The 15085-nt window shown below is 44.6% G+C and overlaps 1 protein-coding gene across 9 annotated transcripts in view; it reads right to left on the minus strand.

Annotated features, from left to right (window-relative positions):
• LOC110490927 (phospholipid-transporting ATPase IB) overlaps window positions 1–15085 on the minus strand; it is a 98868-nt gene that overhangs the window by 20417 nt on the left and 63366 nt on the right. For all 9 annotated transcript variants that reach the window (XM_036943828.2, XM_036943827.2, XM_090199368.1 and 6 more), the window contains 5 exons: window positions 12970–13153; window positions 12597–12707; window positions 5360–5434; window positions 4159–4281; window positions 2205–2283 (listed from right to left, as the gene is read on the minus strand). In XM_036943828.2, the coding sequence (XP_036799723.2) occupies window positions 2205–2283; window positions 4159–4281; window positions 5360–5434; window positions 12597–12707; window positions 12970–13153 (572 nt within the window). The remainder of the gene's footprint in view (window positions 1–2204; window positions 2284–4158; window positions 4282–5359; window positions 5435–12596; window positions 12708–12969; window positions 13154–15085) is intronic.

Below are 15085 nucleotides of genomic sequence, written 5' to 3' on the forward strand. Positions count from 1 at the left end.
CAAAACATACAGGTATTGTGTAACATGAAGTCCTATGAGTGTCATCTGATGAAGATCATCAAAGGTTAGTGATGAATATCTATCTCTATTTGTGCTTTTTGTGACTCCTCTCTTTGGCTGGAAAAATGGCTGTGTTTTTCTGTGAGTTGGTGGTGACCTAACATAATCGTTTGTGGTGCTTTCGCTGTAAAGCCTTTTTGAAATCAGACACTGGCTGGATTAACGAGAATTCTATCTTTAAAATGGTGCAAAATACTTGTATGCTTGAGGAATTTTAATTATGAGATTTTTGCTGTTTTGAATTTGGCGCCCTGCACTTTCACTGGCTGTTGGCGAGGTGGGACGCTACCGTCCCACATATCCCAGAGAGGAAGCCATTTTGCCACAACTTTGGAAATATGCATGGGGTAATTGTCCATTTGGAAGATCCATTTGCAACCAAGCTTTAACTTCCTGACTGATGTCTTGAGATGGTGCTTCAATATATCCACATAATTTTTCTACCTCATGATGACATCTATTTTGTGAAGTGCACCAGTCCTTCCTGCAGCAAAGCACCCCCACAACATGATGCTGCCACCCCCGTGCTTCACGGTTGGGATGGTGTTCTTCGGCTTGCAAGCCTCCCCCTTTTCCTCCAAACATAACGATAGTCATTATTGGCAAACAGTTCTATTTTTTTTTTTTTCATCAGACCAGAGGACATTTCTCCAAAAAGTATGATCTTTGTCCCCATGTGCAGTTGCTAACCGTAGTCTGGCTTTTTTATGGCGGTTTTGGAGCAGTGGCTTCTTCCTTGCTGAGCGGCCTTTCAGGTTCTGTCGATATAGGACTCGTTTTACTGTGGATATAGATACTTTTGTACCTGTTTCCTCCAGCATCTTCACAAGGTCCTTTGCTGTTGTTCTGGGATTGATTTGCACTTTTCGCACCAAAGTACGTTCATCTCTAGGAGATAGAGTGTGTCTCCGTCCTGAGTGGTATGACGGTTGTGTGGTCCCATGGTGTTTATACTTGCGTACTATTGTTTGTACAGATCAAAGTGGTATCTTCAGGCGTATATTCCTTAACAACGTCTATTTGCGCCCCTACTGGATGGAAATTACAAATGTAATGGCTGTGCTCAATGCAATGGCACTTATAAATGTAGATCCTTCAAACACCCACAAACAGGGAAATCGATCCCAATCAAAGGTGTTATTACGTGCTCCACTAAGGCAGTTATTTATCTTATAACTTGTCTTTGTGGTAAAAAATGATGTGGGTAAAACAAAGCGTGAATTAAAAGTCCGTATCTCAGAGCATCGCAGCACCATTAGGTGTAAAAACTTTACTTATCCAGTTGCGGCCCACTTCTTGGAGGCAGGCCACTTGATTTGGTCTTTGCGTTATATTGGCATCGAACATGTCACCCACCCTAGAAGAGGGGGTGACCTTGATAATTTATTGTTAAAACGAGAGGCTGCCTGGATCTTTAACTTAAAGACCCTTGCTCCCTTCGGTCTCAACGTAGACTTTGATCTGAAGCCATTCTTGTGATTATTGTGACTTTGCCATTGTAATTGTTTGTAAGCTTGTGTAACCTAAAATGAATCTATGATCGTATGCTATCCATTTGTTGATTGTATGCTGTTCTTTGTATGCCATTTTAATAATTGAGAATTAACCAATGATATTAGGCCACTCTTGGCCATGATTACAGACACCTGTGTATTTTGACACTACATAAACGAGTAATCCCGCAGTGTTTGTGATTATACCCTGATGACGGCTTGGCTGTCGAAACGTTGGTAATTACATTTTTGCATCTGAGCTCCTAGAGTGTGCAGCTCTCTTTTATTTTCAACTTTTCTACTCCGCTAGCCAGCACCTCGCCTAAATAGGTGTGCGTTTATTTTTCTTCTAGAACCTTCAGGCGTTTGGAAATTGCTCCCAAGGATGAACCAGACTTTTTACGATATACCATTTTTTTGTGAGGTCTTGGCTGATTTCTTTTGTTTTTCCATGATGTCAAGCCAAGAGGCACTGAGTTTGAAGGTAGGCCTTGAAATACATCCACAGGTACATCTCCAATTGACTCAAAGTGCAGAGTGCACGTGTGCGAGTGAATATGTCTAGCAGAGTGCACGTGTGTGAGTGAGTGTCTCTAGCAGAGTGCACGTGTGTGAGTGTCTCTAGCAGTGGGTGTAGGGACCACTACTTACCATGTTCTAGAACTTTGAGTGGAAACCAGAAGAGAATAATGGAATGGATCAGAGCATTTATACAGTGACCCCAAAACACCTGAGAGAGGGATGGAGAGAGGGAGAGAGAGAGAGAACAAGAGAATGAAAGAGAGCGAGAGAGAGAATAAGAGATGGATGGAGAGAGAATGAAAGAGGGAGAGAGAGAATGAAAGAGAGAATGAAAGAGCGAGAGGGCAGTAGTAGTGTCAGTAAAAACCAAAGCCAAAACACTCAGAGCCCACAGAAAAACAGTGTTCAGTAATACAACTACCACTATGTATTCACCATCGCTACTAACCAACTGCCCTACACCTGCGCACACACACACTTTCTACCCCTAAATTAATGATTTCCTTATTCTCATTAGAGTTGCCATGTGGATGGCCCAGTCTCCCTGCCACCTTGTTTACCTGCAGGATTCCAAAACAAACACCAGGTATCAAACATCCATCACAGAGATATGGACACAAGCCCCAGACATGACCCATCAAACACTGAGCTATGGGAGAACATAACCATGACAATCATAAACTACATGACCAAAAGTATGTGGACACCTGCTCGTCGAACATTAGTGAGGTTTGGCACAGATGTTGGGTGATTAGGCCTGGCGTTCAGATTCATCCTTAAGGTGTTTGATGGGGTTGAGGTCAGGGCTTTGTGCATGCCAGTCAAGTTCTTTCACACAGATGTCAACAAACACTTTCTGTACGGACCTCGATTTGTGCACGGGGGCATTGTCATGCTGAAACAGGAAAGGGCCTTCCCCAAACTGTTGCCACAAAGTAGAAAGCACAGAGTAATCTAGAATGTCATTGTATGCTGTAGTGTTAACATTAAGGGGCCTAGCCCAAACCATGAAAAACAGTCTCAGAGCAATATTCCTCCTCCACCAAGCGTTACATTTGGCACTGTGCATTGGGGTAGGTAGTGTTCTACCTGATCAGCCAAACCCAGAATCGTCCGTCGGACTGCCAGATGGTGAAGCATGATTCATCACTCCAGAGAATGCGTTTCCACTCATCCAGAGTCCAATGGCGGTGAGCTTTACAACACTCCAGCCGACATTTGGCATTGCGCATGGTGATCTTAGCCTTGTGTGCAGCTGCTCGGCCATGGAAACCCATTTCATGAAGCTCCCTACGAACAGTTATTGTGCTGACGTGATTCCAGAGTCAGTTTGGAACTTGGTGGTGAGTGTTGCAACCGAGGACAGATGATTTTTATGTGCTACACGCTTCAGCACTCGGCAGTCTCGTTCTGAGCTTGTGTGGCCTACCACTTCGCGGCTGAGCCGTTGTTGCTCCTAGATGTTTCCACTTCACAATAACAGCACTTACAGTTGACCGGGGCAGCTCCAGCAGGGCAGAATAACAGCACCAGGGCAGCTCCAGCAGGGCAGAATAACAGCACCAGGGCAGCTCTAGCAGGGCAGAATAACAGCACCAGGGCAGCTCCAGCAGGACAGAAACGTGACGAACTGACTTGTTGGAAAGGTGGCATCCAATGACGGTGCCACATTGAAAGTCACTGAGCTCTTCAGTAAGACCATTCTACTGCCAATGTTTGTCTATGGAGATTGCATGGCTGTGTGCTAGATTTTTATACACCTGTCAGCAACGGGTGTGGCTGGAATACCCAAATCCACTAATTTGAAGTGTTGTCCACCTACTTTGTGTATATATATATAGTGTAGCTTTATTTCAGATGATGCAATAAATGTTCATATAGGCCTACAAGTTGTGAAACTCTAAACTAAACTCGACCTCTGTCTAAACTCAAATTGTTTCATTCATAGTGTTCAATGTTCAAAAACGTTCCATATGTTTGTCCATTAATAATTATGGCAGTGTGTGTGTGCACAGTATTTCAATACGATTGAAAATGTAAAAAAGTGGTCTGTGCGTGTTTGTTTGTTTGGGTGTGTGTGTACCTTGGTGTTGAAGCCCTCAGCGTTCTGGGTGATGCTGTATAGCTGGGGGAAGCGGAGCATGTTCTGCTGACTGCATGGCCGGTCAAAGATCCCCAGAGTGAAGGGAGGCAGCGCTGTGAAGATCTGACACACACACACACACAGTACAACGTAAGACACCCAAACAAACACTATGATCGATTGACTTTCAGAAATTCCGACTTACTCCGTTGGCTGTTTTTATCGGTCGCACAATCAGCACAACAATCTCAGTGACACAATCAGCACCACAATCACAGTGACACAATCAGCACCACAATCACAGTGACACAATCAGCACAACAATCACAGTGACACAATCAGCACCACAATCACAGTGACACAATCAGCACAACAATCACAGTGACACAATCAGCACAACAATCTTAGTGACACAATCAGCACAACAATCTTAGTGACACAATCAGCACCACAATCACAGTGACACAATCAGCACCACAATCACAGTGACACAATCAGCACAACAATCTTAGTGACACAATCAGCACAACAATCTTAGTGACACAATCAGCACCACAATCACAGTGACACAATCAGCACCACAATCACAGTGACACAATCAGCACAACAATCACAGTGACACAATCAGCACCACAATCACAGTGACACAATCAGCACCACAATCACAGTGACACAATCAGCACAACAATCACAGTGACACAATCAGCAGTAATTCCACCACTTCCAAACAGCTCACACAGAGTCGAGACATGGAAAAAGAGGGAGAGTGAAAGAGAGAGGGAGGGAGGGAGGGAAGGAGAGATTGAAAGAGAGAGGGAGGGAGGGAAGGAGAGATTAAAAGAGAGAGAGGGAGGGAGGGCAGGAGAGATTAAAAGAGAGAGAGGAAGACAGGGAAAGGGAGGGAGAGATTAAAAGAGAGGTAGGGAGGGAGGGAAAGGGAGGGAGAGATTAAAAGAGAGGTAGGGAGGGAGGGAAAGGGAGGGAGAGATTAAAAGAGAGAGGGAGGGAGGGAAGGGGAGATTAAAAGAGAGAGGGGAGGGAGGGAAGGGGAGATTAAAAGAGAGAGGGAGGGAGGGAAGGAGAGATTAAAAGAGAGGGAGGGAGAAAGGGATCAAAAATATATAGAACGTGGGGGTGTAAAGGACAGATCCAGAAAGAGTGAGACAGAGAAATGCACAGTATGAATAAAGTGGACACTCACCACGTTGTAGAGGCCAATACACCAGCGTTCAAACAGGATCTGTCCAGAGAAGCCGTTCACAAAGGCAAACCACAGCTGGACAAGAGAGGGATGATATAGGATGAGTGAAATGAGGGAGCATGGAATAAATTGATTAACAGGGATAGATAGAGGATAACCACGTAGCCCTTGTGCATACATTGACTTCAGAAATTATTCAATTCTCTTGACTTTTTCCACATTTTGTTGCGTTACAGCCTGAATTTAAAATAGATTACATTTAGATTTTGTGTCACTGGCCTACACACAGTAACCCACAATGTCAAAGTGGAATAAAGTATTTCAAAATGTTTACAAATGAATAAAAAATGATAAGCTGAGTCAATAAGTATTCAACCCCTTTGTTATGGCAAGCCTAAATAAGTTCAGGAGTAAAAATATGCTTAAGTCATGTAATAAGTTGCATGGACTCACTCTGCGTTCAAAAAAAGTGCTTAACATGACTTTTGAATGTCTACCTCATCTCTGTACCCCACACATGAAATGATCTGTAATGTCCCTTAGTCGAGCAGTGAATTTCAAACACAGATTCAACCACAAAGGCCAGGGAGGTTTTCCAATGTCTCTCAAAGAAGGGCACCTATTGGTAGATGGGTAAAAATAAAAAGCAGACAATATCCTTTTGAACATGGAGATTACAAAGATACAGGCGACCTTCCTAACTCAGTTGCCGGAGAGGAAGGAAACCACTCAGAGATTTCATCATGAGGCCAATGACGACATTAAAACAGTTAGAGTTTAATGGCCGTGATAGGAGAAAACTGAGGCTGGATCAACAACATTGTAGTTACTCCACAATACTAACCTAATTGACAGAGTGAAAAGAAAAAAGCCTGTACAGAATAAAAAATATTCCAAAACATCCATCCTGGTTGCAACAAGGCACTAAAAAAATGTGGCAAAGCAATTCACTTTTTGTCCTGAATACAAAGTGTTATCTTTGTGGAAAATCCAATACAACACATTACTGAGTACCACTCTCCATATTTTCAAGCATAGTGGTGGCTGCATCATGTTATGGGTATGCTTGTAATCAGTGGCAACCAGTCAACTGTTTTGAGCCCCACCTATTTAGGCACCTGTTTGTTTGTTTTATGTTGTTGCCTATTTTGCATGTTATTTGGTGATGTCACATATCAGTTTGCAAAGAATGTAAAACAATAAAGCCGCATACAACCTTTTTTTGCTTTATTGAGTAAGGCAGCTCCAAAATGCAGGTGTTTCAGCCTAGCTCAGTGCTTTATTGAGTAAGGCAGCTCCAAAATGCAGGTGTTTCAGCCTAGCTCAGTGCTTTATTGAGTAAGGCAGCTCCAAAATGCAGGTGTTTCAGCCTAGCTCAGTGCTTTATTGAGTAAGGCAGCTCCAAAATGCAGGTGTTTCAGCCTAGCTCAGTGCTTTATTGAGTAAGGCAGCTCCAAAATGCAGGTGTTTCAGCCTAGCTCAGTGCTTTATTGAGTAAGGCAGCTCCAAAATGCAGGTGTTTCAGCCTAGCTCAGTGCTTTATTGAGTAAGGCAGCTCCAAAATGCAGGTGTTTCAGCCTAGCTCAGTGCTTTATTGAGTAAGGCAGCTCCAAAATGCAGGTGTTTCAGCCTAGTTCAGTGCTTTATGTGGTGGTGGGGCAACCAGCGGAAAATACGGAGCGTAGGGGTTGGTAACGTTCTCTAGTTGCGGCGTGATTGGCTCAGTGTTCTGTAATGGGGACACTACGTCACTGCAAAATCTACGGGTAGAGCTAAAAAATCAAGTCGACAATCTACTGGCAAATCCTTTTCAATCCTTGTCATAAGATAAACAATGAAGAGAAATTATAGATAAAACGTATCGGTGCTAATCTGCTATTGGACATAAACATTACACAAGTTGGAAATCGCAAATTCAACAATAAGTGGTTTGGAAAGAATAAGTGGCTAACTGCAAGCAAGGGTTTAAGGGTCTCTTTTCCAGGCTTAAAAGGATGAACATTTAACATTGGCCATGCTGTCAATCCAGCATGATTTATGCCGCGCTCAAAACAACTTGAAACTCGGAAATCTCAGACTTCAGTGAGTTCAAGACAACTGGGAACTCGGAAAAGAATGAGGTCTGAGTGGGAAAACACGTTTTGAACGGTCATCGAACTCGGAATTGCAAGTCGGGAACTCAGGCCTATTTCTAGAGCTCCAACCTGAAGATCACTGATGTCATCGTGATTCAACCTTGTTTTTTCCCCAGTTTCCCAATTGTCTTGAAAGCACCATAAATCCAGAGAATTCCAGACTTTGAAGACAAAGTTTGATGACAAAATTTGCCCACGAAGTACTGCCACACCACCTTCCTGTTCAAGTGAGCACAGCACAACAAGGTGTCCAAAAATGTCTTGTATGCTGCTGCATAAATGATGTAATATGCCAGGGAGATATGTATACTGTAGCTAAGAAAGTAATACTTAGTATATGTTGTGTATTAAGCTGTTAGTAGCCCATGTGCCTCACCATAAAAATGTGGTCTTTTTAAATCTTAAATGTTGCCTACTGTTCTGACTTGGTGGTGCACATGTAGCCAATAACCTCTTTTAGAGTAATGTAATCATTGAATATTGTAAGAGCTTTCATTGTCTGCTAATGTGAACATTGGCCACTGTGAAGTCAATGGAGAACAAGAGCACCTCCTCCCAGCTGCCCACTGCACTGAGGCTAGGTAACACGGTCACCACCGATAAATCCATGATTATCGAAAACTTCAATAAGAATTTCTCAACGGCTGGCCATGCCTTCCGCCTGGCTACTTCAACCTCGGCCAACAGCCCCACCCCCCCCGCTGCTCCTCGCCCAAGCCTCTCCAGGTTCTCCTTTACCCAAATCCAGATAGCAGATGTTCTGAAAGAGCTGCAAAACCTGGACCCGTACAAATCAGCTGGGCTTGACAATCTGGACCCTCTATTTCTGAAACTATCCTGTTCAACCTCTCTTTCATATCGTCTGAGATCCCCAAGGATTGGAAAGCTGCCGCAGTCATCCCCCTCTTCAAAGGGGGAGACACCCTGGACCCAAACTGTTACAGACCTATATCCATCCTGCCCTGCCTATCTAAGGTCTTCGAAAGCCAAGTCAACAAACAGGTCACTGACCATCTCGAATCCCACTGTACCTTCTCCGCTGTGCAATCTGGTTTCCGAGCCGGTCACGGGTGCACCTCAGCCACACTCAAGGTACTAAACGATATCATAACCGCCATCGATAAAAGACAGTACTGTGCAGCCGTCTTCATCGACCTTACCAAGGCTTTCGACTCTGTCAATCACCATATTCTTATCGGCAGACTCAGTAGCCTCGGTTTTTCGGATGACTGCCTTGCCTGGTTCACCAATTACTTTGCAGACAGAGTTCAGTGTGTCAAATCGGAGGGCATGCTGTCCGGTCCTCTGGCAGTCTCTATGGGGGTGCCACAGGGTTCAATTCTCGGGCCGACTCTTTTCTCTGTATACATCAATGATGTTGCTCTTGCTGCGGGCGATTCCCTGATCCACCTCTACGCAGACGACACCATTCTATATACTTTCGGCCCGTCATTGGACACTGTGCTATCTAACCTCCAAACAAGCTTCAATGCCATACAACACTCCTTCCGTGGCCTCCGACTGCTCTTAAACGCTAGTAAAACCAAATGCATGCTTTTCAACCGATCGCTGCCTGCACCCGCATGCCCGCCTAGCATCACCACCCTGGATGGTTCCGACCTAGAATATGTGGACATCTATAAGTACCTGGGTGTCTGGCTAGACTGCAAACTCTCCTTCCAGACTCATATCAAACATCTCCAATCGAAAATCAAATCAAGAGTCGGCTTTCTATTCCGCAACAAAGCCTCCTTCACTCACGCCGCCAAGCTTACCCTAGTAAAACTGACTATCCTACCGATCCTCGACTTCGGCGATGTCATCTACAAAATGGCTTCCAACACTCTACTCAGCAAACTGGATGCAGTCTATCACAGTGCCATCCGTTTTGTCACTAAAGCACCTTATACCACCCACCACTGCGACTTGTATGCTCTAGTCGGCTGGCCCTCGCTACATATTCGTCGCCAGACCCACTGGCTCCAGGTCATCTACAAGTCCATGCTAGGTAAAGCTCCGCCTTCTCAGCTCACTGGTCACGATGGCAACACCCATCCGTAGCACGCGCTCCAGCAGGTGTATCTCACTGGTCATCCCTAAAGCCAACACCTCATTTGGCCGCCTTTCGTTCCAGTACTCTGCTGCCTGTGACTGGAACTAATTGCAAAAATCGCTGAAGTTGGAGACTTTTATCTCCCTCACCAACTTCAAACATCAGCTATCTGAGCAGCTAACCGATCGCTGCAGCTGTACATAGTCTATTGGTAAATAGCCCACCCATTTTCACCTACCTCATCCCCATACTGTTTTTATTTATTTACTTTTCTGCTCTTTTGCACACCAATATCTCTACCTGTACATGACCATCTGATAATTTATCACTCCAGTGTTAATCTGCAAAATTGTAATTATTTGCCTACCTCCTCATGCCTTTTGCACACATTGTATATAGACTCCCTCTTTGTTTTCTACTGTGTTATTGACTTGTTAATTGTTTACTCCATGTGTAACTCTGTGTTGTCTGCTCATACTGCTATGCTTTATCTTGGCCAGGTCGCAGTTGCAAATGAGAACTTGTTCTCAACTAGCCTACCTGGTTAAATAAAGGTGAAATAAAAAAATAAAAAATTATACACCCCCTTTATTTATCCTACGGTTCTGACTTGGTGTACAGGGAGAACACTGTAAGAATGGCCCATGTTCTGAATTTTGTCGGTGTACATTTCAAAGTGCTGAACAAATAGTTATATAGACTATGTCCCTCCTAGCTCGCTCATTAATGTCTTAATCGAGATTAAGGATTGCCTCCGCCTTTATGCCATAGTTTGTACAACTCAATTGTCAGTAGAAAGCAAGTCAGCCATATCAGCTATGTATTTTTAAAAGGCAGTAAATTAGGCTGAATGTTTGGCTGCCAGACAAGGCTCCACTGATAGCCAGGTGTATCAGTGGTAAGGTGTTAGCACTGCTGTTGGGACAGCTTTATGAAACAGTTCGTGGGCACCGTTTGTCACCGTTATAGTGCAATTAATGTATTGCTTAGTGTTGTGTAGTGGATTTACTGGCATGCATCTAAAGAAAAAACTATTTTGAGTGTGCCCCAGCAAGATTTACATGCTAAAATCGGGGAGTGGGGGGTTTTTCAGGATAAAAAAATAATGCCAAGAGTTTGCAAAGTTGTCATCAAGGCAAAGGGTGGCTACTTTGAAGAATCTCAAATATAAAATATATTTTGATTTGTTTAACACTTTTTTGGTTACTACATGAGCAAGTGTGTCCAAACTTTAACTGGTACTGTATATATATATTTTTTGTATTTAACTCCCTTTTTTCTCCCAATTTCAATTACAATCTTATCTCATCGCTGCAACTCCCGAACGGGATCGGGAGAGGCGAAGATCGGGTCATGTGTCCTCCTAAATATGACCTGCTACACAGCGCTCCTTAACACCCATCAGCTTAACCCGGAAGCCAGCTGCACCAATGTGACGGAGGAAACACCGTTCAACTGACGACCAAAGTCAGCCTGCAGGCGCCCGTCCCACCACAAGGAGTCACTAGAGTGCGATGAGCCAAGTAAAGCCCCCCCGGCCAAACCCTCCCCTGACCCGGACGACGCTGGACCAACTGTGCGCCGCCCTATGGGACTCCCGGTCACGGCAGGTTGTGACACAGCCTGAGATCGAACCCGGGTCTGTAGTGACGCCTCAAACACTGCGGTGCAGTACCTCAGACCGCTGCTCCACTCGGGAGGCCCATGTATTTGATTTGTAATAAATCTGCAACAATTTCTAGAACAATGTTTTCACTTTGTCATTATGTGTGTAGATGGGTGAGAGAGAATAAATATATTGAATCCATTTTGAATTCAGGCTGTAACACAACAAAATGTGGAATAAGTCAATGGGTATGAATACTTTTTGAAGGCACTGTAGATTACAGATCTAGGATCAGTTCACACTACCCAATGCTAAAGGTATCCACAAAGAGTAAAACATCCATCCATACAGAGACACAGACTGATCAGAGTGTGGTGAGGTTCCTGGAGCATACAGTGGAGCACCTGCCTGCTCTGCCAACCCCCACCCCCCCCCAAAACACACCACTCTGTATCTCTGCTTTGTGGACAGAGAGTGTCTATGCCCCTTGACGTACAGATCTCTACAGGCAGCCAATCACATGTGATAATCACACATCCTTAGACCTGAGGGAGAGGGACATTGTGGTAGAATGTTGAGGGTCTGCACCTGCTGGCCTCCTTAATGTTAGACAGAGAAGGGGGCACAGCTGACAAATCACCCTCATGATGGTGGAGCCTTCCAAAATGCCCCTGACCCCTCACACACACACAGTCCCTGACCGACCATGTGTGTGTGGGTGTATGTGTGTGTGTGTGTGTGTGAGACAGAAAGCAGACACCAGAGGAGCACCTCATCCGTCATTGTCAAACATTTCGACAAACAGCTGCAAAATGTCTCTGTTAATGTGTGTGTGTGTGTGTGTGTGTGTGTGTGTGTGTGTGTGTGTGTGTGTGTGTGTGTGAGAGAGAGAGAGAGAGAAAAGAGATTGGTCTAAGGAGGGAAAGGGAGTTAGTCTCTCTCCAAATGGGTCCAGCTTCTACTAATGTTGTTTTAAATAGTAATACATCTTCAAACATTACTGGATGGCATTTATAAGGTACAGTCTATATGTGGGAGGGGTGATGGGGAGGTGAGGGTTGAAGGGTGGGAGAGTTGAAGGGTGGGCGAGGTGAGGGTTGAAGGTTGAGAGAGGGAGGGAGGGAGGTTTGAAGGATGAGAGTTGAAGGGTGGGAGAGGTGAGAGTTGAAGGGTGAGAGAGGTGAGAGTTGAAGGGTGAGAGAGGGAGGGAGGGTTGAAGGGTGGGAGAGGTGAGAGTTGAAGGGTGGGAGAGGTGAGAGTTGAAGGGTGGGAGAGGTGAGGGTTGAAGGGTGGGAGAGGGAGGGAGGGTTGAAGGGTGAGAGAGGGAGGGAGGGTTGAAGGGTGAGAGGTGAGGGTTGAAGGGTGAGAGAGGGAGGGAGGGTTGAAGGGTGGGAGAAGTGAGGTTTAAGGAGTGGGACGGTGAGGGGGAGGGGTGTGTCTTACCTCTATGATGTAGAGAACCACATTCTTATAGAAACAGTAGAGAATACACTTAGTGACACGGTTATAACTCCACGCCCCATGGACCAGCAACAACTTCTCTAGGTAGGAAAACTAGTAACAGAAAGAGAGGGGGGTGAGTGAGAGAGAGAGAGAGAGAGAGAGAGAGAGGGGTGGTGAGAGAGAGGGAGATACAGGGTGAGACAAAGAGATAAGCAGTAGTAGACACCTGAGTGGTAAAGACAGATAAACAGAGAGAGAGATTCCTCTGGCTCTCACAGAATACTTCAACTAGCTTCTCCCGCTCCCTTTCCCCCCCTCTTCCGTTCTCTACTTAGTGTGTGTGTGTGTGTGTGTGTGTGTGTGTGTGTGTTACCTGTGCGATGGAGTAGTCCGAGGAGTTGGTTGCCTGCATGCCCTCGTTGCCACTGATGCCAACTCCTACATGGGCAGTCTGGATCATGCCCACGTCATTGGCCCCATCTCCTATGGCCAGAGTGATGGCCTTCACATGCTTCTTCACCATGTCCACTATCTCAGACTTCTGGAGGGGAGACACCCTGGAGAGAGAGAGAGAGAGAGCGAGACCAGTTCGAAAAAAGTTACAACAACATCAACGACCAAAAGTAAAAGATGTCTGGAGACTGGAAAAAACAGACAGGGTAAGATACAACCAGAAAAAATATGTTTTATTGAGATAAACTTGGGAGGACATATACAGGATACTACCCTCCACAACAAAACCTTCACTCCAAATCAAAACTCCAAACCTACAATGTGATTTTGGAAAACATTTCCTGGAAGGATTCCATTCCTAGGATTCCTCCTACTACTAAGATTCTTATTTCCAAGATATACAGCAAATGCTCTGGCAAACAAACAGGTTGACTAAGAAAATAAATACAGAACCGTACTTATATCAACGAATTGGCGAGGGCACTAGAGCAGTCTGCAGCACCGGGCCTTACCCTACAAGAATCTGAAGTCAAATGTCTACTGTTTGCTGATGATCTGGTGCTTCTGTCCCCAACCAGCGATGGCCTACAGCAGCACCTACAGCTGAAGTTGGAAGTTTACATACACTTAGGTTGGAGTCATTAAAACTAGTTTATCAATGACCATATTAGAGACACATATTTCCCTCAGATTACACAGACCCACAAAGGATTTGTAAACAAACCCAATTTTGATAAACTCATATCTACTGGGTGAAATACTGCAGTGTGACATCACAGCAGTAATATTTGTAACCTGTTGCCACGAGAAAAGGGCAACCACTGAAGGACAAACTCTTTTATGTTTATTTATTTTCACTTTTGTACTTTAACGATTTGTACATTTGACATTTGAAATGACTTTATTATTTTGGAACTTTGAGTGTTATGTTTAATGTACATTTTTATTGTTTATTTCACTTTTGTTCATTGACAAATCAAGTGAAGTAGATCATGTGTAAACAGCAAGAGAGCGAGAGATCTAGTCTCTGAGACCAGGCTGACTGTTGAGTCACTCTGTCACGCACACAGACCGACAGACACACCTCAGAGAGCAGAGGCGCAGCTCGTCTATCAACATCGACTTCTCCAGCCAAATCTCTCTGAGGGTTTCCCCTCGGAAATTGTGTGTGTGTGTGAGAATGCTAAGTGGACCACCCAGCTCTGCAGCTTCAGCTTGACCGGGCTACGGTCTTGCTTAGAACACACAGGGCATCTTTATGACTCATTGGCTTCCCCCTGGCCTGCAGTGTGTGTGTGTGTGTTTGTGTGTGTGAGATAGAGAGGTTACATGCTGGTGTAGAGATTTGCTCCATACCCACCCAGGCCCGCTCCCTCTTATCCCAGAAAGACTGTTCCTTGTTGGGGTTTTAAATCACTGTGGGTCCTGGTCTGACTACAGGCCTATAAAACAGACATACAGATAATAACAGGAGCCATGTCTTCCACAGGCATACTGTCTGTTATACACGCACACACATAAACAGTCTGTTTAAGTTTGAGTTTATTTTATTTGTACAGGGACAGTGTACATTAATCAACGTTTCAGTAAAAGTGCCGGTTTTAGCCAGCCGGCTAATTTTCAACCGCAGTCCCTGGGCAGGTTATTAAAAACAATTACAATATAGACAATAGCAACATAGGACAAGCAAGACGTAGCATACAGACAGAGCAACATAGGACAAGCAAGACGTAGCATACAGACAGAGCAACATAGAACAAAAAGCAGCAAGACAAAATTCAAAAGCAACAAAGTGTTTCCACACCTCACAAGCTACAGACAACAGACATGGAAAGCAGCAACACACAGCTAGGGACCATGTTCACAAATCTGATTGACCTTTAGCCATATCTTCAAGCCTTTTGTGAAAGTGTGATATGTGGTGCAGTTATGCGTGTCTGGTGGCAGTGTATTCCAGACATGGGAAGCTCTCACAGAGAAAACAGATTTACTAAAGGTGCTTTTCCTTAAGGGAACTATACAGTCACCTCTCATGG

This window comes from Oncorhynchus mykiss, chromosome 15, assembly GCF_057628025.1.
Source record: "Oncorhynchus mykiss isolate SJ-2025 chromosome 15, ASM5762802v1, whole genome shotgun sequence".
NCBI lineage: Eukaryota > Metazoa > Chordata > Actinopteri > Salmoniformes > Salmonidae > Oncorhynchus > Oncorhynchus mykiss.